Source organism: Acipenser ruthenus, chromosome 19, assembly GCF_902713425.1.
Source record: "Acipenser ruthenus chromosome 19, fAciRut3.2 maternal haplotype, whole genome shotgun sequence".
Taxonomy (NCBI): Eukaryota; Metazoa; Chordata; class Actinopteri; order Acipenseriformes; family Acipenseridae; genus Acipenser; species Acipenser ruthenus.
Genome location: NC_081207.1, coordinates 20,427,665 through 20,453,541, shown reverse-complemented (window position 1 = coordinate 20,453,541; position 25,877 = coordinate 20,427,665). Strand labels below are relative to the sequence as shown.

Below are 25,877 nucleotides of genomic sequence, written 5' to 3'. Positions count from 1 at the left end.
AATCCACTCAATGGGAAGTTTGGTTCCATTACAATCACATCCTGACAGAGCTGTCACTCAGGGAATCCACTCAATGGGAAGTTTGGTTCCATTACAATCACATCCTTCTTGTTAAATAATATACATTGTTAGCACAGCATTGGAAATGAATTATAAATGTACGATGGAGCTGAGGTCATTCTGAGTAACTCCAAGCGCTTAACAGCAGCATCCAACTAAAGCAATTGATGCCATGGGCTGGGGGACAGTGCTTTGTCAGGTGTTGGTTCATTTGGGAGAAAATATTATGTTTATGCTGTGGTCTCCTTGAAAACATCTTGCAGCCCTACTGGGTACCCAGGCCCACCAGTTCTGGAACCCATGGTTTAGTGGATCCCAGCACCTTATTTTAGACAGAGCTTTCTGAAGCACTAAGCTGCACATTTAATAAAGCTATACTGCAATAGCAGAAGCATGCTATGGGGATGCAGGGACAGGCAGGTTTCAAGGGGACATGAAGCTTGTGTTGCTTAAGCTAAAACCACATTGAGGGGATGTAAACAAACTGAACTGTATACAATGTCTGCTTTCTCACCAGGGGACAAAAATAGTGATCTGAATGCTAAAAAGGGGCACAATTAAACTTGTATTTATTTATTTATTTTTATAGATTGTCTGTTACAGTGTAAAAACTCTGGAATCCTGAACCAGAAAAAACTACCGTTGTGCCTGTGCTGAGGGATGGGATTACACAGGAAACAGGAAAGAATTAATACTATTAGTAATAACATGTTTTTCACTGCAATACTGGCCCTATTCAGAAAACTGTTTTAAGGAATGTTTGTTTAAGCAGTGTTTGTAAGCATTCTCTTAGGTTAAACAGGGCTTTGAAAAATTAAAATAAACTAATAAACCCTCTCTGAAACAGTCGAGAAAACTGACAACTTGATTTAAGAATCGAGTGAAAAAACAGTCCTTAACAAAACATTCCTTAAAACAGTCAAAGTTTTGTGAATTTTGTGAATAGCTTTTAATGTCCTACTAAGAGTGCAATAACCTGACTTGCATGTCTGGAAATTAATCCTATTTTTTTTTTTACATGAAAACAGCAAACAAATTAAAAATGATAGATATACATTTCTTACATTGTCCACTCCATTCGCTATATAGGTATCAAATGTGCAGTTTTGAAAGAAACACGTTAAAACTCGTCTTGTACATCCTTGGTAATTTCCCCTGGAGAGTAAAATGTCCCACTCCCCTTCAACACCTTAATTCCTGTCATTAACAACCACATTGGCCCTGTAGGGCAGGCCTTTGTCCTGCAGGGGCTGGCAGCTCTCCAACACCTGCTTTCGAGTAGCTGGGTTTAAAGAGGGAAGTGGCTTGATTGTGGGATCGTAGGACGCCCACTGACCACCTGTTCTCCTCAGCTGCTGTTGCAATTTGTTGTGTGCTTGCTGTTCACTGAGACCCAGACAAAAATGAGAATCTCAGGAGGCTATCCTCAGACACACACTGTAGATTCACATGTACACATTTCCATACCTTAGCTCCTTTCAGAAATACAACAAACACAAAGATCTGGAAAGATCTGCCACAACAAGGGATACCTGAACACTGAAGGCTGCCATTGTGTCTGTAAAAATGGGTGCTCTGGGAATCACTGTGGTAAGCACTTTAAAGCTTATAATGACTACAGAGCTGACAGCAGCTTGGGGTTATCATTTAATAGCATAAATACATTGTAAATACCATTAGCATGTTCCCGGTTGTTTTACAACCCATCCAAACCTAAATACATAGATAGCCACAGAACCCTTAACAAATTATCTTTAATGCCAATGTAGACAGACAGAGGCACAGCGACTGTAATGCTTTTGCATCAGGGCCAGTGGTACAATGGGGTGCACTTCAGAATGGAACCACTGTGGGAACATTTTTATTTTGACATAGCAATGGTAGCAATACCATACAAACATGGTGCTACCGTATCAGAACAAGTGAGTCAGATTTGTTCTAAATTATTTTTTGCCAGTTATGGTATTGCTGTGGTTGCTATGGTTTCTGTTGGGGTTTAGGGCAATATACTGATTAAAATCTGAATGTAAGTATTCTGTGAAGGGAATCATGTATAATTGCAAACAGACTGGTATAGTACCAATGTGGCCACAAGCCAGACCTTGGGGAACAATTTACTCAAATATGTGAAGTGGTTTTATTTTACCGCTTATCCCAATGTATTCAGTCAATGCTGTGGCTTCTGTAAATGCCTACTAAAGTGACAACACTCGTAAATAATGCATCTAAAAAACAGACTTGTGTACCCTTTCTAGGTCAGGCAATTAAAACTGCTTGAATTACAAGTACACCGAATTCCTATGCTGTTCTGTCTCTTTCTTTTTTCAGAGCATGGAGCTGTAAATGATTGTAATTACTGTACTCTACTTTCTTATAACAGAGCTCTGTCCATCAAATCAACAGTATGAAGGTCACTCTTGAAATCAGGATTAAAGGATGTGTTGCAGTAAGAATACCTCTGTTAAGAAAGGGGAACAAGACTAAAAGGCTAAAATATGCACAAGAACACAGAAATTGGACTGTAGAACAATGGTCAAAGGTGCTTTGGACTGTAGATGGATGCACAACGACACCTATGCCTTCTGCCAGTTCTGTTGTCAATTCAACGCTTGTCTTCTTTCTATTCCTTAAGGATATTATCTTCAAGTATTGCTCATCCTTGTTAGACAGCTTTTTGGGTCTTCCAGTCCTGGGTTTTTCAATTACAGATGATGTTTCTCTGTACTTGTTGATTATTATGCTTTGGATACCAAAAAGTGAAAATCAAGTGATGCAAGCTATTTCACTCAAATGTTTTTCCTTTTTTATGCAAGTCAAGGTTGTTATAATAGTAGAAAACACTAGTGCAGGCTTTGAGTAAATTGTTGGTGCTCATAATGCATCAGAGTAGAAAAATGCAACATGTTAAAGACTTTTGCACAGCAGTGTATGTATATATATATATAATATATATACACTGAACAAAAATATAAACGCAACATGCAACAATTTCAAAGATTTTACTGAGTTACAGTTCATATAAGGAAATCAGTCAATTGAAATAAATTCATTAGGCCCTAATCTATGGATTTCACATGACTGGGAATACAGATATGCATCTGTTGGTCACAGATACCTTAAAAAAAAGGTAGGGGCGTGGATCAGAAAACCAGTCAGTATCTGGTGTGACCACCATTTGCCTCATGCAGCGCGACACATCTCCTTCGCATAGAGTTGATCAGGCTGTTGATTGTGGCCTGTGGAATGTTGTCCCACTCCTCTTCAATGGCTGTGCGAAGTTGCTGGATATTGGCGGGACCTGGAACACGCTGTCGTACATGTCGATCCAGAGCATCCCAAACATGCTCAATGGGTGACATGTCTGGTGAGTATGCAGGCCATGGAAGAACTGGGGCATTTTCAGCTTCCAGGAATTGTGTACAGATCCTTGCGACATGGGGCCGTGCATTATCATGCTGAAACATGAAGTAATGGTGGCAGATGAATGGCACGACAATGGGCCTCAGGATCTCGCCACGGTATCTGTGTGCATTCAAACTGCCATCGATAAAATGCAATTGTGTTCATTGTCCGTAGCTTATGCCTGCCCATACCATAACCCCACCGCCACCATGGGGCACTCTCTTCACAACGTTGACATCAGCAAACTGCTCACCCACACGACGCCATACACGCTGTCTGCCATCTGCCCGATACAGTTGAACCGGGATTCATCCGTGAAGAGCACACTTCTCCAACGTGCCAGTGGGCATCGAAGGTGAGCATTTGCCCACTGAAGTCGGTTACGACGCCGAACTACAGTCAGGTCAAGACCCTGGTGAGGACGATGAGCACGCAGATGAGCTTCCCTGAGACGGTTTCTGACAGTTTGTGCAGAAATTCTTCAGTTGTGCAAACCCACATCAGCTGTCCGAGTGGCTGGTCTCAGACAATCCCGCAGGTGAAGAAGCCGGATGTGGAGGTCCTGGGCTGGCGTGGTTACACGTGGTCTGCGGTTGTGAGGCCGGTTTGACGTACTGCCAAATTCTCTAAAACGACGTTGGAGATGGCTTATGGTAGAGAAATGAACATTCAATTCTCTGGCAACAGCTCTGGTGGACATTCCTGCAGTCAGTATGCCAATTGTACGCTCCCTCAAAACTTGAGACATCTGTGGCATTGTGTTGTGTGACAAAGCTGCACATTATTTAGTGGCCTTTTATTTTCCCCAGCACAAGGTGCACCTGTGTAATGATCATGCTGTTTAATCAGCTTCTTGATATGCCACACCTGTCAGGGGGATGGATTATCTTGGCAAAGGAGAAATGCTTACTAACAGGGATGTAAACAAATTTGTGCACAAAATTTGAGAGAAATAAGCTTTTTGTGCGTATGGAAAATTTCTGGGATCTTTTATTTCAGCTCATGAAACATGGGACCAACACTTTACATGTTGAGTTTATATTTTTGTTCAGTGTATATATATATATACTGTGTATATATATATATATATATATATATATATATATATATATATATATATATATATATATATATATATAATACCATAAATGTGTTTCCATGGGCAAATAGCTAGTGCTCACATGGAGGATAACATCTCCTGGGATGGGTTGAGGGCTCGTCCCGAGTTTATAAATCAGGGTTAAATTAACAGGCAGAGTCACGACTATGATAAAGATTGCCACAGTGTATTAGAAGTGTACGATAAAAATACTTGGCAGTGCAACCAAATGTGTGGTTTTATTTGAGCAAGATGCAGAAGCACCTGCTAACCAAGCCCTATCAGTGAGACCTCCATAAAAGTCTATCAGATCTGTCTTGCCCATCATGACTGAAAGTGACTTGGAACAGTCAAATGCAAATTTGTATATATAACAGAATGCCATTTATCCCATAGGAATATACAAGTGTGTGAAGCAAATGAAATAATTCCTGAACATTTGCAGTTTTTAAAGATGCATGTCATAGCAACCATGTGTTTTCTTTTTAATACACTAGCTCTGCTATAGGTTAAAGAATGTTCTTAGTTTGCTTGCCTAGTGTACAAAATTTGACGTTTGAGTTACTACTGTACCATTATATTTTCTGACTGTGTGACCATATAACTGTGTTGGAAACAAAGGTGCTTTTTGTGAGGTTTCATACATAATTTCACATAGGGCACCACTTTCAATCCAAAATTAACTGACAACAAACATGACTGTGTATAGTTACATATTCAAAATAAGTTTCAATTGGATTTCTATGGAAGATATTGTATAAAACCTCCACAATCTGACCAAAAGTGACTGAAGACACCTTAAATCACTCAAAGTAACCAGCGAGTCTATTCAATTTCAGGTAAACTATCCTTTTAAAAAAATAGCCATGAGTTAAAGGTAAAAAATAGCCATGAGTTAAAACACCTTTTTAAAGGGCCACTTAACCATGGTTTATGATTAAACTTCTTGACTAATGACCGAATAAGGAAGGGCTTTTTGACATCCATCTCCTGTGTCTGTTGGATCACAAAACAACACCATTTGCTACCCTGAGCTACACTTGCAGTAAACAACCATAACCTCCTACTGCTGCAGGTACAGTGACAGGGGTATGCCGTCTGTTTTATTCAAAGGGTGACAGACTACAAAAGAAAGCTTATTGTATACCTGAAACTAAAACCAGGATTAAGACATGTAAACAAACTAGAAACATCGACAAGTCTGTTTCTAAAGAAATACAGTATAGGGCAGGCTAAACTTGGGACGACTGTAATAAACAGACACTAAATAATATTGTAATGTATAATTTAAAATAATTCACCAGAATAAGTTTGCTCTTTACATTTTTAAAAATATTAATAACATGATTAAATATTGCTTGCTTGTATCACGCGTGTGATAAAGAGTAACAGCGTATGCCAGAACTGAGCTCTGCAAAAAATGAAATCAGTAGTCAGCACACACACAGACCGCTGTGAACCCCGCAGAACAATTACGTCATAGTTTCTGCAAATCATATCTCAATGCATGAAAAATAAATATAACACGTAGTAAATGTTGTATCAGAGTATTATTAATATTATTATACAATAGTAAATGTATATATTATATATTTGAAATATATTTAAAAAACGAATATTTATTTTCATATACATTACATATTATTTTAATATATCTTATATCTGTTTCTTATTAAATTATGAATCACGTACTTTTTTGTCGCTGAACCTAGTGTGTGTCTGTTTTTTTTGTGTGTCTGCATTAGTTATATCTTCTTGTCAATTAAACCAATACATCTATTTTTGCTTGTTTCTGGGCCCGTGCTGTATTAAAACCTCCCGCCACGTGGGGGCGTATCTGAATGTCACATTTAATAAAACAACCTAGATTAAAAGCAACAATTAAAAAGAACGTAGAAAGTGTCAAACAGACGCCAATGTTATTTACAACAACGCCTTCATAAAATTTATGACATAAAATGGGTTACCTCTACCGCTTTAATAAAAAAACAAGATTCTTCTTTCTCACCTGGTTGAAGCCACGTGACATACTTTACTGTGGCTACGCCAGGGCAGGAAGTTAAACATATACAGAAAATGAGCTAGTCTGTGCCATTGCTTCTGGCTTGCTGTATTTTGATTCCTCAGCAGCAGAAGCTGTCCAAAATCAGATATTACTTGTAAAAAACGTTATGGTCCGTCTGTTATTAAACGAAGCAACAGCAGTGGCAACAAACTAAAGGACGATAACATGGATATTCTTTCTTTCTTTATTATTCGAATGCATTAGTTAATATGTATGTAGAAGAAATGAGACGAAAAACAGCGACAGTCCCTGCTGCATGTTGTGTGCATGTCAGCTGGAATGAATGGTGCTGGCTTTGAGTTTCAGGTTAAACAATTTTTTAAAATTATTTCTATTTTGATGGTAATGTAATGTAATCGAACGGTAAGAAATTACCGCAAAAGTAGCTATATTTATTATATTACCTCGATGGAGCGTAAAGCAGAACATTCAGTATTTCTTGACGACTAGCCGATTGGTTTGGACAGAGTAGCAGAAAGATGTCAATCACATCAAGTGAATATATTATTAGAGTCACCAGTTATTTCCAGCTTTTGACGGTGACACTACCGAGGAAAAAAATATAACCAGCAACCGACCGCTCGCTGAGAGACTATGCTACAACAAGAAATACTTGCTTCCTGTACTTACTAGCTCTGTGAAGAGACTGCAAAAAAAAAAAAATAATAATAATCGACTAAAGTGGCAGTAGTATACGACACATAACACAAGGAAAGCGGCAAATGCTTTTATCCTCACAGGATGACAAAAGAATCTTCTGGGAATTTTGAATGATGGAGAAGATTGGAACCTCGCCGATTCTTCGTTTAAAATGGATATTTCGTCAAATAGTTCTGATTTCCTTTGGTGAGAGTCCTTTCCTTTCGTGTCCCTTTTTTTTCTTGCATTCAAAATGGAAAAGTTGATTTTGTTGTGTTTAGATTTGTAAACGTTGATAAATATGCCATAGTCTTTGCATTAACATTTTTAAACGTCATACAATGTAGAAGCATACGACATTTAAATTGAATCGTTGTTACTAAAAAGTGCAAATTGTATTTGTGCCTACACGTAGCAAATCTACACACACATGTACAGTAGTCAGTACCCAACGTTTCTATTTTAATGTGTGTGTTAATAAGACCTGGATGTCTACTGACTTCTTGAATCTCCGTCATTAACTGTGCTACTCATTTAGCTATATCAGGTTTCAGCAAAAGTGTATTTTAAAGTGTGCCATGACGTTTAAACAGTAGTACATCATATAGGTTGCTATTAGCCAATATAGAAAAACATTAGCTCTAGGTTACATTTTTTTCAATAACAACACCAGTAACCTCTTTACACTTATATTAGGGTTCCTGAAATACAACCGAGTTTAAATATGTAATTGATAACCGTCTACTGCCGCAAGCAGTCGCAGAACCATGCTTATTTGGTTCACATAATGTCCCTACAGTTAAGACTGGGATGTAAAGAAACTAGAATACGTTTAGAAAAGTTGATTCAGGATACATAACCAAGGTGGAATATGGTATTGTCACTGATCACACCAAGGAATTGTATTTTAGTTTGAAATTCAGTTGAAATTGTGATCATCGTGGTATTCACACAGCTTTAATACTAAGACATGAGCTTGTAACTAGAGATAAGATAGCCCATTCATTAGAGTGGCATTAGTCCTTTATAGCTGTGTAACCCAAGACCTCACTTCATTGGACATCATCTCAGTATTGTATTGAATAATGATTTTTTTGTTGTCTGAATGGTATTGTGTTTGTATACTCAACCTGGACCTTCAAACAGGTCCTGACCTCTGAAATATTAAATATTAAGCCTAAATAATATATATATATATTCATAGTAATTTACTGGTTTTCATGACGGTGTCTAAAAATAAACTGCAAAATCAGACTAGCTTTCTATGCTGTCGACTGTGCATTTGAAACTACAGTTTACAAACAGAATTGACTTACAATACAGCTTCCTTGAAGTTTGTGTCCTGCACTTTAGAAGGTGAAATTGCGTGTTGCGGTGCAGAATTGTAACAGAAGGACCTTTGATGAAAGCAGGATGTTTGGAAGTCTCTTGGTATTATGGTGGTGTTTAATCTCAGAGTTGTCACTTTATGATCGCCACTTTACTGTGGCCCATTGGCAGTGCTTTTTCCCATGAATCCATGCTGTTTGATGTGATTTCCATTTGCTTCAATCACAGCATCCATTCTTGGCAGGATGTGGTAAATAGCTGATTGGAGCATCATCTCTGTCTGCAAGGGGCTTGTGGAATTCTTTATTTCTATTAAGTGTTTAAAGCTGCAGCAGCATAGCCTTCATTGTATCAAAGGGTTAGTCTAACCTGCACTGAGGGCTGTGATTCATACAGCACAGCTGGCAGTTCATGTGGATTTATCATGTCAGCTGCCCCTCTGGGCCACAGTTAAAGATGACAATGTGGAGCATCATCTTCTCTCGAGGTTAAAATAGGAGGCTGCTTCACTACGCATTTTCGCTCCACTATATCCAATGTAGTTAAACTGAATTAGATCACAGCTGACCAGAAGGAAATAATTTTACCCCTGCAAGATTGCTACATTTGTTATGTAACATACAGTATGTATATGAATGAAATGTAATCCATGAACATACAGTTGCTTTAATGTTTAAACTTGGTTTTAAGACTGCAGTATAGCGCATTTCAGTGCTCTATCTCTGTAACTAATGCACATTGCTGCTCAGTCCCAAGTGACTGGAATACTGTATGACCAACTGAGATAACATTGCCATTTATTTGTTGACTGGAGAACTGGAGAGACCGCACTAGCGCTGAACCAATTTTGAATTGTTCAATTAATTCACTTATTTAATATCTTTATATTCGGTTAATGGAAACCAGAAACTGACAATTTGATATAAAGGGCACGTTGGTATATCTGCACATGCTGTGGCTTATTGTGTCAAACAGAAGGAAGAGTGCTGAACTTTGGAACTGGCACAGAGCAAGAAACGGGATGTAGTACATAGTTAACCATAGGGGGTGCTGATGAAGCCCATTTATGTCACATGACTATCCAGGACCCACCCAAGACTCCCACAGTTTTTCTGCCTTGTCTGTATCTGGGATAATCAGCTGAATACAAAGATAATGCTCTTCAATGTTTGTCAACGGTAAATGATACTAATTGATCAAAACTATCCAAGACTAATGAAAGCAATAATTTTCAGCAAGTACACAACAGATTAAGTAATTTATTTATTTATTTTTCTTAGTAGAACAGAAATAGCCAGATGCTCCTTTTTATAATAAAAAATGTGATGTTCTACCCCTAGACTGAAGGATTAGGCCTATATCATGGTTCACTTGCTGCTAGAATAGGTTCCATATGATGTCACAAGACCCCATGAGAGGAGTGATCTTAACATTCCAAACACTAATGACATTGGAATGGCGGGTCACTGGATAGAAATACAAGGACAGGTAGTTTATCTGTGAATCTCTCCAAACAATAGAGGATGAATGGGTTGATTCGACCAACCTAAACCCTGCAGCTCAATATTAAGGATTTTACAGGACCGGAGAATCCCTCTGGATTTCATCGACCACCTATTGTTGGGGGTTTACTTTAAGAATACTAATCCCCCCCCCCCCCAAAAAAAAACAAACAAACAAAAATAAAACAAAACTGTATTATACCTTTACTGTATAAGCCTATATGATATATAGTCTGTCAAGGTTGAGGCATTAATGTCTAATACCAGTTCATTAAAACTGTTATTATTTTTACTTTACTGTCTGTCTAGACAGGAGTTAAGGTGTTGTGAATTGGGCCATAGTGTTTCGCTCTCATCGGGTTATACCACATTTAGTGTTAAAAGATTTGGCTGAACTTCCACTCTGCTTCACCTCTCCAGCCTTTTTTTTTTTTTTTAAATCTAGCAAAAATGTATTCCAGTTTTCTTTTAAAGCAGTTCCAAGTAAATTCACCCAGCGCATTTCCTCTCCTAAATCTGCATTGCAAACATACCACACCATCCTGGACTCTGCACATTTGATTTACCTTCAATTGAAGTTGCAGTACCGCACAATGATGGCCGCTTTTACATTACAAAAAAATATAATCTCTCTGTGTCTGTTTCCTGCAATCTTTCTTAGTTTAATTACTTGCATGTATGCGTGAGAACAGTGTGTTTACAGTACACTCGCCTTCCACCTAACAGCTGTCTAGAATGTATTTGAAAATAGCAAAACTGATGTGCAGCAAATTGATGAACTGTACTGTGTATTTTGTTATGTTTGTTTAGCACACTAACCCACAGCACACTATTGAATGCTTGCCTGTCTTGCACACTAAGAATATTAGTTATTTTTTACCAATAGGATTAATGCAGTGTTCTTATGTTTTTACAGCTGGTTTCTTCATTGTTCAGAGAACCGATTCTACTGCAATAACAATGGGTAAGTGTCTATACTTGTCTTGCAAATATTCCTTCTGTTGGGTAGTGCTGGCAGGCACAGTTCAGTCATAGAGAACACCTCAATCTATCCCCTGCCATTTGTAGCAGTGGTGGCCAAAGTTGGTCCTGCCAGCCCTGGTCTTTGTTCTAAATTATGTAATTGAACCAATTAAACCATCCAGACCCTGAAACAGTTAATTAAATCATTTTATCTGTTAAACCTGGAGTGGAATGGCCGTCCAGGACCGATATTGGACACCCCTGATTTAGAGACTGGCAATTGTATTGAAGTAATACTGGAGCTAAGTTGAGACCACCAAACTTAACCTCTGACATAAACTGGATTTGATCCCAGACCTCCAAAGGTTAAAGGCACTGAGGCTAGTGAGTTAGGGTGCTATGGCAGCTGGCTTTGTCATGGAGCCCTGATTTGTGCTCCATGAATAGCAATGTGAAGAGTGTTTATTGCTTATCAGTTACGTGTGTATGTACTAGAGTAAGTGGATTATTATATTTTCCGCTTAAAAGAAGGCAGTCTAGAATTAACTTCCGTTAGAATTGAATTTATAGCCTCAGTGCCATAGTTCGTGATGTTAGTCTTTAAAAGCATTACGTGAAAGAATTTAATACAGTGTCCTTGTCTGATTGTTTTATGTTTTCCACTGATTTTGCGAGGGTCATTATTACAATGCTTTGGTATTGAGTGTAGCAGGAATCCAGTTTGACTGGTGCTTTAGAAATCTTATTAACCTGCCCTTGCACATATTCTGTAAATGGTGAAACCTTCTTCACATGACACTTTTTAATGGCATCCTCTACTTCCAGTATCACGACACTGCAGTGCCCCTGCCAGAATCTTGTATAATGGGAGTCAGTCCGGGAGAGAAGTTCCAGAAAACTTTGCTTCTTTAGCCATACAGTACACCTGACTTCCAACCCACTTAATATCCCCTAGGGAAATAACAGCATGAGATCAGTTTTGCATTAATATAGTTGCTGTACAGTATGAAAACACATCTGACATGCAGTAATGTAGCACAATGTAGTCTACAGAACACTGCATTGTGTATGTTTACAACTTTCTAATGTGTTCCTTCATTATAGTGAACAGTGCTGATATTACTTTTTTTTTTAAAGCAACACTATTCTGATCAATGCAATACAAAGTATTTTTGTGAGTTCCACAGTAAAACACGTTGCTGTCAAAACGTTTTCTGTGTGTTAATATTGTCTTGCCAAGCTGTAAACTAGAAATCATTTTAGAAGATTCCCGTTCAACTTCCTGTTCCAAAAATACAGACTGTGGGAATATTAATTTTAGCTTGTTTCTGTTTTTGGAACAATGACTTGATCTGTCCCCAAATAGTGACGTTCTATTCTAGATGTAAAACGAGACCATCCCCTGCACATTCCAGATGGCTTTAACCAAGCCTATGGGGTCGCACCTCACATGGACCACATGCTGGGGAAGAAGGTTCTCTTCATCCTCCTGGATCAGATGAAAAAACCATGGAGAGAGGTTCCCTGAGTACTGGCCTGTGAGCTGATAATCAGGCTGAGATAAAACAAATAATATATAGGGTACTGTAACTATCTGTACAGTATCTGATAAATTCAGAATTGTACATGATCACATTAACGATGATTGGCAAACTGTAATAAAACCACATTATGTAGTATATACTGTAGTACATCCATACTGTAACTTGAAGAACACTAGACCGTAAGGTGAAACTTGCAAAAATGTGTCTACTAAGTTTTATCATAAAATAATGATTTAAATGGACACAGAGAATATAGCAAAGGTAAAATTAATGTAACATTAATGGGGGGTTTATAGTACTGTACTTGTCTTTGCCCCAAAGTAACACTGGAACATTCATTTTAATTTAGAGAACCCATTTATTTTAAGTTACAAGGAAAGTGTGTCATGCATACTGTTTCTCACGGTTGAATATGAACATAATACAGTGAACATAGACTTGGAGGTTAGCAAAAAGGCAAGTAGGCCTACCTCTGTACTAGTGTTTTAAACTAAATCATCTTTTGCACGCCACAGAGTATTCAAAAGCCTGTGCAGCAGAACACAACACAGCCAAAAACAAACAACAACAAAAAAAAGATCTGCCTTGCACCGGAATTTAACTTTACAGCGTCATTTATTTTTTCTGTTGTTATTATTATTAGTATTATTATTATTATTATTAGTAGTAGTAGTAGTAGTCGTAGTAGTACTTATATATTTTTATTGGCATAAACTGAACTGTTCTCTCAAATACTAGAGAATTTATATTTAAAATTGTTTATTGTATGTGTGAGGAAATTGAAGTAGCCACAGAACTTAAAGTATTACTATGCTGTTGCAGTTAAACTGATTTCGATGACGAGTTGTAATTACAATAATTTTAGTAAAGTCACATTGTGCGCGTGGGCGCGAACATTCTGCATCCCTGGAGTACTGTATTCTCTTCCTTCCAGTCCTTAAAAAATATATAATAATGTTCTTCTATACACACAAACAAATAAAAAAAAATATTTACAGCCAAAATTCAGCGTTGACAGGTGCTTCAAAAACCATCATGCAACATACTGCTGGTTGAGATCGAAAATAATTGAAATCTAGAATTCTTATCTGATCGACAGAAACAGATGCTGTGAAACACACTGCTTGAGGGTATTTCATGAAAACATTCTGAAGTCTTTTATGAGAGAATCCATCTTCAGACTGTGGTTGATGTTGATTTTCTTTTAAATGTTTTTTGGACAGTTCTGCAGAAGTGTGATTGGCATCAAGAATTGAATGCAGTCTCACATTTTAAGGCATTGTGAGTTTCATGAATCAAATACTTTACCTGCGTGTGTGTCATAACAGTACTAGTCCTCCTATTCCCTCGTGTGAAATGTGTTAAAATTGGGACCTAACCCAAAAGGGCAGGGAAAATGAGCCTATATAGGATTCAATACACGTAGTAACAAACAATACAATTTCTGCAAATACAGTACACCCTCGCTATAACGCCCTTCATTATAACGAACATTCGGCTATAACAAACCTGGCCCTTGGACCCCAAATAAAACAAAAAAAAAAAGATAATATAAACCCACACTGTCAGCATCATGGTTTGTATGCACAGGTTGCCTCCTTTGCAGTGAAGGCAACTTTTTTGTCTCAATAAAAAGCGCACGCTGTGTAATGCCTCCCACACAAAAATAATGTTGCAACAAAGCTGGAAACTATATTTATTGTTTGAAAAATGGAGCAACGCAGGCATATCTCTGTCGTGAATATAGGTTGTCAAAAAGCACTTGATTAAAGAAAAAACAACAATAACAAATCTTTCATATCAAACTTTTCATGTCAGGTTGATTTTGAATACACATATGTTAGGGATTCTGGCTTGTTGGATTAAGATTTGTTGCACTTTGAAACGATTCATGTCAGATTGATTTTGAATAAAAGTTCAGCTTCAATTCAGGATTTTTGTATCATGTACTGTGTTTTAATTATTTAACGAATAGGATAAAGCAAAGGCAGAATACTGCATACATGAGACAACAGGTACATGCAATTCTACTTTTATTCACAATCTCATTAACTTACTCCAACAGTTTATCGTTCATTTTGATTGTCCTATAATATAATGAATAAAAGGTTTGGACCCTAACAGGTTCATTATAGCGAGGGTGTACTGTATACCCTATGGTAGTTCATTTTAAAGGTGAAAACTTCCATAGTTTATTATTTCATATTGGCTGTCATTTGTAGGCAAAATGTTCATATTATAAACTCTTGTCCTTTACAACTACCAGAACATTTAAATGCCATCCAAAATAAATAAAAACAGATTCTAGTGAACGAAAAGTTACTGATGGCTCTAATTTTGTGTTCATAGCTGTGGCTGGGGATGAGGCACCAATCCCTTAAGTAAATCCATTTATTTATTTTTAAATTTAAATTTAAATTTTTTTTTTAAATACAGCCAAACTTTAACAAAGCTTGAAGATGATGTAACATTCTAGTGCTTCAGATAGTAACGGCAGTCTAAGGGCATTTGTACGCCTAGTTCACTCAAAGTGTTTCGAATCGCGGCTCTCTTGCAAACTCATTTTTTTCAAGATTGCTTCGGTTCGTTTCACACCACAAAAAATCAAGCGAACTTGAGTGTCTTTTTAAAGTTCATTCAAATCCGTTTGTTTGGTTCATCCAGACTAGAGTTCTATTGGTTTCACGTTGCACTTTTACAAATGCCCTCGGCTCTCTTGCAGATTATTAGAGTGGAAGTTCTGTCTGGAAAAACGTTTGCCCATCATGCCCAACATGGAGAATACTTTGTGATGTGGTTGTGCTGTTGTCCGTGTTATTTTGGTTTATTTGGTGCTAACCACGTCAAACCATTTCTGAAGAAACGTAACATGCCGAAAGAGCGTCAAGTACAGTATTTTTCAGAAAAACACTGTTCTTTTAGAGGAAATGCCAGAGACAATCATGATTTCTTTGCTTGTGACAGTTTTACTATGTTTAAAGAACACGCTTGCTGCAATAGTAATTACATCTGCGCCAGTTAGTAAATCAGCCCCATAGTATTTTTGTGTTTGCGATGTGCTTTTGTGTACATGTGACATTATGGTGTTCTTTTCTGGTGTATGTGTGTGTGTTTTGACAAGCCCTTCGTTGTGTATGTGACACAGTGGGGAGAGACTTTCCTTGGTGCTTGCTGAAGTATGTCACTTCCAAGATTTGCTTCACTGTTTGGAGTGGTTTGTTTCCAAGTGAACTGGAATATGTTTGTTTTGTTTCACACTGTAAAAAGTTGAAACGCAGCAAAGTGGCAAAAACGTACCGAGTCCCCTTCCAAGCGAGTCGAGGTTTCACAGATCACTCCAAGCGAACCGAACCACACTTTAGTACACATCAAAGGGTCAAACGAATTAGGTGTGAAAGTATCCTAAGGGGACTAAAACTACCTTCAGGGCTTGTAAATAAACTGCTTGGTGAACACGATATTGAACAGGATTGTGGGACAGAGATTCGATGAGTCTGAACCCAGTTTCTGATGGATATTGTAGATTTAAATTTGTAATGCTTATTTTTGCATTTTCAGTAGACAGTCTAATTTAATCAACTTGAGCAGTACATCAAATGCTGTCTGCCCTCTTTTAATAGATAGCCTTTAAAAGCTATAAAGGTAATATAAACATCATCCTGCATATCTAGTTTAGTGTAGATCAAGCTGATCTTTTTATTTTTCCATGCTTTCAATTATTGTGATAAGTGAAGCAGCTCTGACGCCCTTAGAGACAGTTTGCAGTACTGAAGATATCCTCTTGTAGACATCTGGCAAGCTGTTTTTAGTGTTGGATTGGACTGATAACATCCTGATATTGTCAGAACTGATCGATACCAAATTGAGGCATAGAGCAGCAGTGTCGGAAGATGGAGAGCAGCTCATTCCAGACGGTGCAGATTTCCATTTAGGAAGCTGTTACTATTACAGATGCACTCGTCTCAAGGTTAATGTGGAAATGTCAATATTAACTCATAATCACTTTGTTATACAAATCTGTAATGCGACTGTAAACAGTTTCTAACGATTTTAAGAGAAAAAAATGTAATGAAAAATAACTTTCCTCTAACAGAAAAGGCACAGAAGATGTTTTTGTTATTTTTTTCTTCTTACAGAGCAGTTGCGTGCACACCTTCAACAGTAATAAAATGTAAATGTGCTTGTCGAAAGCACTTCTCCCAGCACATCACAAGTGACATTATAAGTATTAAAATGATAGTGGATCTGGAGAAAGCCAGGCAGACGCAGTCCGCTTTCTCCTTGTATGATGCCTCTGGGGATGTGTGACAGAGAAAGAATGAATCTTGGTTATAAATCTACCTCCCGACCTGTTGAGGGCGCTGTGTAAAGGGAACAGAGTGCCCCGGACTGCATGGTCTGACAATTCATTCCAAGGGAAAGGTGGAAGTCGGACATCTAGAAAGGGCGCGGAGCTACGGTAAACCAAGTCATCGCCCCAGAAGGGAAGTGATGTGGCAACCGCGGATTGGAGGAGAAACGGTTGCACTTGCTAACCAAGGGGGCGTGACTGGGTGATTGTTTTGTCGTGTCTAATTATATACTTGTTTGTTTTAGACGGCTAACATGTACCGGGAGCTATCGCTTAAGGCCAGCACCATCCTGGACAACACTTCACAACTGTACACATATAAATTGTATTTCACCACTTGCACGTTAGCACTCACTGTGGACTTGTGATCGTGTGTGTCTTTGTGTGTGTTATACTGTTGTTATTATTTCGGGATTGTAAACCCTTTGTTTGCATTGCCTGGGATTATTCTTTGCGGTTGCCGGACCGGGATTATAAAAATAAACGTGTTTGGATCGTGAACTTTGTTTGTCTTCTGTTTCGTAATTACATCCCCTCTACACCTGCGCACTGCAAACCACTTTGCTACAGGATGCTTAGTTTTTGTTCACAGAAACTCAGATTCATAGCTAAGCAATGATTGCATCGCAAGCCGATGTGTTCACACTGTAGTCCCTCCAAAGTCGCGCAGTGAGTAAATGATAACCGGGAATTGTTTTTGTTCACAAATAACATCTCAGTTATTCAAATTATTCTAAATTCTTTGACCCCCCCCCAAAAAAAAACAAAAAAAACAAAAAAAACAAAAAACAAAGCACAATAGAAAATATCTACAGAAAGTCGAGCACCTGGAATGAGAGAAGCTGTTCCAGGAGACATGTTGGGACCTGTCTGGTTCCTAAATACACATCAATGAATCTGTGTAAATATTGTGTGATCCCTCACTATTTATTTCCCTAATAGTTCACTTTATTATCCTAATTCTATCCCTCACCTTAACCTATTATTATTACCAGTTTTTCCTGAAAAAAACAATAGTTACAGACTGATTTATAGTGATGTAAAAAAAGGGAGTAATTGCTTTGCCTGAAGCAGCAGACGTGTGATAGCTGTTTCAAACACGCTGAGGCAGATCACAGGGAGGGGGGAGACAGAGGGATCAGAATCAGAGGGGGTAACTATTCATGAAACTGTCAATCCAGTACCTCTGTACTTCCAGAGTTTAAATGTGCCATTCGGTATGCATATAATATATGTATGTAAAAATGAGCGACCATCTTTTCATTAGATGAGCCTCAAGAATATATAGAAGTCCATCATACACATACACATACACAAATACAGCTATGGCCAAACGTTTTGCATCGCCCTGTAGAATGAAACCTGCTGAATAATGTTAACATATTGACTTACATACCGCTTTGTAGTTTTCCATTTATGAATGAAAAACTGACAAATTAAAAAAATGTGACATTTCAAAATCTAACGTGAATTACTGTACTACTATTATGGCTTCCGGTAGACACTTGTGATATAATTATGTAGTTTTTGATTACATGATGTTAAATAAAAGATTTTTTTTTAACTAAACTGTATGAAAATTATGTTCATATAGTTTAGTTAAAAAAAAAAAAAAAAAAATGCTAGGTGCTGTAAAACATTTGTTTATACAGACTTTTTCCTAATTTCATGATGGGCCATTGTTTGCCATGGCAACAGTCTTCACATAACATGCCATAGACTGACTCGAGATAGCCAGCCAGCCAGCCATTATTTTAGGCTTGACATGGTTTTCCAACTGCCTTTACTGTCCGTCGTGAATGTTTGTGGCCCCAGCTGTCTCTTGCTGATGCACACTTGAGGACAGCTGCCTTGGAGCAGCCCACCAACAGGACTGTCCTTGCTACTGAGGTACCTGCTCGACATGCACCCACCAGCAGGTATCTTTCAAATTCTAGTAGATATTTGCATTTTTCCATTTCTGGTTGACTGTTTGCTGTATAGTATTGTACTGTTTGTCCAATACTGTACAGTAAGATTGGCAGACCGCGCTGCCAGCTGACATACAGCTCCTAGCATATTCCATTTGATCAGCTCAGAAAGCTGCTCGGGGTTTATTGAATATTTCATTAAACCGGCCAGGGGTTCTCAAGATAGGCAAGTCTCAAATGCACAGTCAAGTTTAATCAGGCTTGATCTGCTTTCACAGTACTGTTGGAAATCTTGGAAACTGCTTAAGTAGTGTGTACTGGTCTTGACAGTCCCTGTAACAGAAACAAATGAATGGATAATGTTTGGGGTGCCACTGCACTAGGGCTGCTACGACTAAATCGAAAATCGATTTTTCGATCGATTCCATTCCTCATTGTATACATCAATATAAATACTGGATAATCGATTTAGTAATTACATTTTTGTAACACGCATAGTTAATAACATTATTTAAGTTTATCAATGAAACTGCACCAAACGCCCTGCCTTGCTATTTACAGTATTTCTGCCAGACAAGCTGTGGGTGTGTTCTTTTTTTCCTGCTCATGTTAACTAGCATCTGATTTGCTTGTCCCGTCCTACCAGCGAATCAGTTTTGAAAATGCTTTGTAAGTACACCCCTCTGTGTTTGATGTAAACAAAAAAAAAAAAGGTAATAAATATATATACTTAAATGATCAGTGATGTTAAACGCCATTTTGGAGTAACAATCAGCTTGACCTGCATGATGTTGTTAGTAAATCAATTTATTTATATTAATAATAATAATAATAATAATAATAATAATAATAATAATAATAATAATAATAATAATATTGTTATTATTACCGTATGATGTTTTAGGCAGTGAAGGTTAGGTGGTACACTATTGACAAGATGCAATACGTGATGCTGCAGCTGTCACTGAATTAAAAAAAAGACGTTTTTCATAAACCCCTGTGTAGTTTAGTTTATATAGATTACATTCCAAAGTACTGTAATTTGTTTGTAATAAATATTTTAGTAACACTCCTGTAGTAGGTTAAACTTGCTTTAGTTTTATTGCGAATGTTGTGTTTTTATTTTATCCTGACACTACCAAGGCATAATTACCCCTCACATTCAACTGTTGTGCTCAAGCTTTTACTTAACAGCAGTGGTATTAAAAAAAAAAAAAAAAAAATCATGTCGGGGGAAAGGAATGGAGCGAACATGTATGCGGGCAGTACAATCCTCAATATTTATTCAAATGATTATATTTTGTCTGCCCAATTAATCAGTTGCTATTTTGAGGCTTAACTGACAGCCCTACAGTGCACTTGTGGGATGCCTTGATGTTGAAAGGAGATGATTATCTACAATATTCAGGTATAATAAGATATTTAGTAAAAAGGGTGGCAATAAATATCCTACCTCCCAGTTATTTGTCATTCTGAGAAAATGGACAAACGTGGCTTTAATTTGCATTGGAAGAGGGGACAGTTATTATTACAAATGAATGCTGAGAGATCTACTGAAGCACCTAATAACTACTTCATATTCTATGTTGATGAGTGAATATTTTGGAATCTCTTTTGCATTCATTCAACCCCAACGACCAAATAACTGGGGAAATCGCACAATTGCAAACTACGCTGCGTTGCCGAGCTGATGCAGGGCTTGATGAAAAGAAAGTCATTCTCAGAATTAATTTAGGTGTACTTATTATATTAATAGAATATTGCATGAGCGTTCATGGTAAACTGGGATTATTCCACCTTTTAAGTGGAGGGTCTTGGATTATTCGGCCATTCTCATTTGGGGAATAACTATAGTACGTGTTGTATCCTTCATGTACAATATTCAGAGCTAACTAATTTCCATCTAACTTCCACAATCCAGAAGGTGGCTGATTTACTTTGAGTCAAAAAAAAATAAAGAAAAAAAAGATTACTTTGTTCTTTAACATATTGCAGAAATAATGTATCCACATGAAGCTGTTCTGTTCTGTCGGTGAAATGTTGGTTTGCATTGGAGAGTAAATAGTTACTCTTTTTGTTGAAGTAGATACGCTGTATTATTCAGTGACGTATCTCAATTTGCCTAACTGTTGGGTTCCAGAGAAGCTCAGCAGACATGTTAAAACGTATATCCACTACTCTCAGTCTAGTATGTGTTGATAGATTCGCTGTTGACTGCAAGTGACTCTTCAGTTTCACAGCAGGAACTCCGTGTTTAAGATTTATAGTGCAGTGTAGTTTGTTTCTTTCAAGTTCTGTAAACCAATTTATGAATTCCACTGTTAATGGGTTATTGGCCACCCAGATAGAACATGTGTGTTTTTTTTTTTTTGATGAATTAAAAGTTTGATGTCCATGAAATGATTATTTACTTTTTGGAATAAGGTAGAGCACCTGGGGCAAAAGCAGTAAATCTGTCAAACTCCGTGGATATAACCAGTAGATCCAATCAATGAACCCAAACTGAGCAAATCAATATTTAATCTATTGGACAGAAGTTTTAAAATGCTGGGTTTTCAAAATGCATTATATTAAAAAAAAAACTCTCTTATAAAGCCAGCATTAAAAAGGCCACTTCACAATTGAGACTGCAATGTACCGTCAATATAAAGGTCACCCCCCCCAATTATATATAAAGGCCATTTTATTAAGAAGAGAAACTAAATCTATTCATCTAAAATTGCAAGTGCAACTAGTTCTTCCAGAATCTTAACCTAGATGCATGTGCTGGTGCATTGTCATCATAATGTTACTGTCATGCAGTGCTGCAGTATAACCAAGTGCTTTAGGCTATTCCAGTAAATTAGGACAGTAATGATAAGTAAAAATTAATGAAAATGTTTAAACTATCAATAAAGCACCAGTTGGCTAACACTATTTGGTGTATTGAACTAAAACTAACATTTCTAGATGGCCATCTCTCTAATAAGGACACTTTTTTTTTTCCTTTTTTTTGTTTCTCAGCTGCCTGCAATGGGAAGCTGGAACAGCACACAGAAAGGCGTGGAGTCCTCTACAGCCCGTCCTGGCCTCTGAGCTACCCAGCGGGGCTGAACTGCAGCTGGTATATCCAGGGGGACCATGGGGATGTCATCACTATCAGGTACACCAGGCTTAGGGTATTGAACCAGCCACAGCCTTCCCCCCAGGGTTAATAGTTGTTTTTGTATTTTTTTTAGGGTCCTCGTTCTAAAATCGGGAACCCTAATGCATTAATCGTGTCTGTCCGCCACATTTTACATGGTGAATGTTGGAAATACCTTGATTTTCTTCATCAAACTTTTATCATACACCCCTACCCTCCTATAGACATTTCGTGTTGCATTTGGCTAAAATCAGAAATAATATTTTTTACTTACCTTCGCACTTGCATTCAAACTGCTGTTGCATCGCCCAACTCTACACAGACTGCTTCGCTGTGGGATGCTGGGAAGAATATTAAACTTGTAATAAAATACATATTACAAAGATGTAGCTGTTCTAAAATCCCTTTCAGGTACTGTGTGATTATGAAGACCCTCTAAATGTGCCTGCAGTGTTTTTTGTTTTAAATAAATGTGGCGCTTGTGAATTTATGGCTTATTAAAGATACTGTAATGTAAGCGAAACAATTGATTATATTCTGTTAAATGAAATGAAAAAAAAAAGATATGTTTGCAACTAAATCATTTGATTGGATGTTATATGTTTAGTAGAGAAACATACAATACGATCTATAAATTTAAGATAATTTAAGTACAGCTTATTATAAATACTTCACTTGTACTGATTAAACATCATTTATACCACCTACAGTACTTCAGTGTCCAGTGTACAGCGGGTGTAATGCAACATGAGCTTAGAATTGCTGCACCTTTAAATGCTAAACCTATGCATCCCAATGTTGGCCAGCTAGCAGCAACACTGATGTACTCGATCAAATACTCAGCATAGCGTATCTTTTTACTGTCAAATCTGAGATAGTAATGTCTTTTAAGCAAAAAACCAGATTAGAGCTGCAAATGTTTACGTGTCATTTTGTCAGATGTGGATTGCAAGGTCTACTCTTTCTATACGTTTGATTAGCTTGCCAGGGATGCCAGGAATCTGTTTGATGCAGAATAATGGAGAGAAAAAATAAGATTTCCTATCTTATCGGAGAATTTTTTTTTTTGTGTGGGGGGGGGACAATTTTTGCGACGAGACAATTTTTTAAAATTTTTTGCTAATGGATTTAAAAATGGATTTATTAACACCAGTGAATTAGCTTAACATTTACATAAACCTACATTTCCAGCATAATTGGTTGAGGTAGTGAGACATTCAGACCATGAGTAAGCACAGGTTTTATTGTTCTACTTCCCCCAGTGAATTTTGTTTTTTGTATGTGGAGCTCTCTTTCCTGACAGGACAAACATTATTAGGTAAAAGATCCAGAATCAATATTCTCTGATTCAAAAGCTGGAAGCCTACGTTCAAGAAATGCAGCTGACTTGATCATGGAAACTGTGCAGCTGACCTAATAACCTGCATGCACAGATCGAGCTGGATAAATGGTCTCTGATTTAAAACCAGCCTTGATTTTATTTTATTTTTATTTATTTTTTTGTTATTCTGTTTGGGGCCGTCAAGCGCATTCAACATGTCTCTCTTGTAATGAAGTGGCTTCAATTGTATTAAACCAATACTCTTCATGGTATTAAACTTAGTACAATGTTTGCAACATTTTTAAATGTGTTTTTCTCAATTTTTCTCAATTTAAAACCAATTGCTAGGATTTTGGGAGTCAAGTAATGATATAATACCATGCTTTTTAACAAAACAAAAAAACAAATAGTAATCTCCTGAGTGTAAATTATATATTTTCTAGATAAATCAAATTCCTAATCCAGAAACCATATGACGATGAGGCAGTCTAATCACTGCAAATACATTGGAGATGACGCAGAATTGTACAGCTGCACAGACCTTTAAAAACTCTGAACCAGTCTGTTCTGGCTCAGAATATGATGAGTCATATTGTTAAATTAGGCCTTTGAGAATTGACTAGCGTTGTCATGCGCTACATTCTCTCTGGAAAATGGAATGCTTCTTTCTGACATTCCATGAAGTTTTCTGTCCAGTGCTCCCAACATGGTCATAGAACTCACTTCAATTCTGGGGACCTGTGTGTACAAACTGAAAACATCCCTGTCAATCCCAGACTATTAAGAAGTGAAAGCCAAGTGCTGCTCTTGTTCCCCATGAGCTGCTTTTCAGTTGACTAGGCTGCGTCTGAGTTAAGTCAGAACCTTGAAAGGTCAGCAAAACATATGTTCAGTAAGAAATCCATTGCAGGTTTACCTTGAAGCTGTTGCTTCTGGAGAAATTATATTGATTGCCGCAAATGCAGTTCTTCTTGAAGCCATTCAGTAATGACTGGAACACATTTCAAGGGCAGCCTATAATCTAAAGATCCCACTTCGATATGCCCTGGGGTTCAGCTACAAGGTAAGCACATCTCCGACCCTGGTAACTATTTGCTAGCCAGGGTTTGCACATGTAGAATAATAGATGTGCAACAAGGCTGTGTTTTCAAGGCTGTGTTTCCATCGAGGGAGTCTGAAGATAGACGTCATAGACCACGAGAGAGAAGAGCTGAACCGTCTTTTTATTTTGATTGAAGAATTCAGCAGGCAGCAAGTCAATCTCGTTTAGTGGAATATAGGATTCGTGAGTTTTTTCTTTGTCAATAGATAAACCTTTGTTGACCAGAGGGTGTTTTTTTTTTTAAGGAAACACAACAGAGCTGCAGCTATGTTTCCATGTTGCTGTGTAAGAATGGAATTATTATTCTTATTATTATTTGTATTAATTTGTATTATTTTTTTTTAATTGGCACATGGAACATTGGTTGCAAAGATTGTGACATCAGAAATATGTTATACTACAGTATCGCGCTTTTTGATGTCAAAACTAAAGTTTATTTAAAAAAATGTCAATACATAGTATACTGTAACCATTTATTTTTGCTTTATTGGCGGTTTTGATTGGATTGCCAGTAATACTTCCACCAATCGGAGGGTTGCATACAGTGACCGATCCCGCCTTCTGACAGACTGGCATGTAGCACAGGTTACAGAAGCGCTTTAAGGGAACAAATGTGTCAGATGTCAAAGTGGATACAAGAACGGCACTAAGTGATAAAGCCAATTTGCTTGAAAACATTAAAAAGTAGACCAGATATAAATCCATCAATTAATTTAAAAAATGTGGAATTGATAATGCGATCAGAAACTCTGAGGCAGTGTGTACTGCTACTGCGGTAGCTGTGGGACTGTTCTTTTTTTATGTTAAGCATTTCTGTGTTTTTTTTTTTTCACAAGGGGTTAATTAAGTAGCAGCCAAAATTGTTTATGCCAGACTTGTTAGAAAGTCTGTAACACAATGTCTTTGGATTGTTATTGTTACTACTATTAAGGCACCCACAGTGCAGGTTTCACAAAGTCCATAAACAACATAACAACATGTTAAAATAAATTAGTTCTGCACTGTATAAAACTGAGCTGATTTTGCCAGTGCTTGCTCATCTGTTAATCAGAATTTATTTCGAAGCACATTTTAAAGCATTTTCGTTTTGGCTTTATTGTTAAAGTTTTCACACGTAGCAATTATTATTATTTATTTGAAATTGTTCTTCTCCATTTATTGTATTTGGTACTTGCTCTTAATGGAATTTACTCTTACAAGCAAATATCTTTACTAAAAGTTTGACTGTTCTTAGGTGAAATCGCTCTCAAACGGAATTATTTACTGTATTTTTTATTTTCTCTTATTTGTATTTGCTCTTATTTACTGCTGACTTTATTGTATTTTATAATTGCTGTTATCTGTAATGTGATATTTTGTAACAACTGTAAGTCGCCCTGGATAAGGGCGTCTGCTAATAAATAAGGGGCATTCCATGCCAACTCAACCAGGGCCGTTGCCCGTCCGTCTCAGATTTTCCTAGAAAA

At 37.4% G+C, this 25,877-nt stretch overlaps 1 protein-coding gene across 1 annotated transcript in view; it reads left to right on the top strand.

The window, feature by feature from the left end:
- Positions 1–6,508: 6,508 nt before the first annotated feature.
- The window catches only part of LOC117424061 (low-density lipoprotein receptor-related protein 3-like), a 44,216-nt gene continuing 24,847 nt past the window's right edge, over positions 6,509–25,877 (top strand). The window contains exons 1-3 of the mRNA XM_034040088.3: positions 6,509–7,472; positions 11,013–11,060; positions 21,868–22,006. Of these exons, the coding sequence (XP_033895979.2) occupies positions 7,397–7,472; positions 11,013–11,060; positions 21,868–22,006 (263 nt within the window). The 5' untranslated portion in view covers positions 6,509–7,396. The remainder of the gene's footprint in view (positions 7,473–11,012; positions 11,061–21,867; positions 22,007–25,877) is intronic.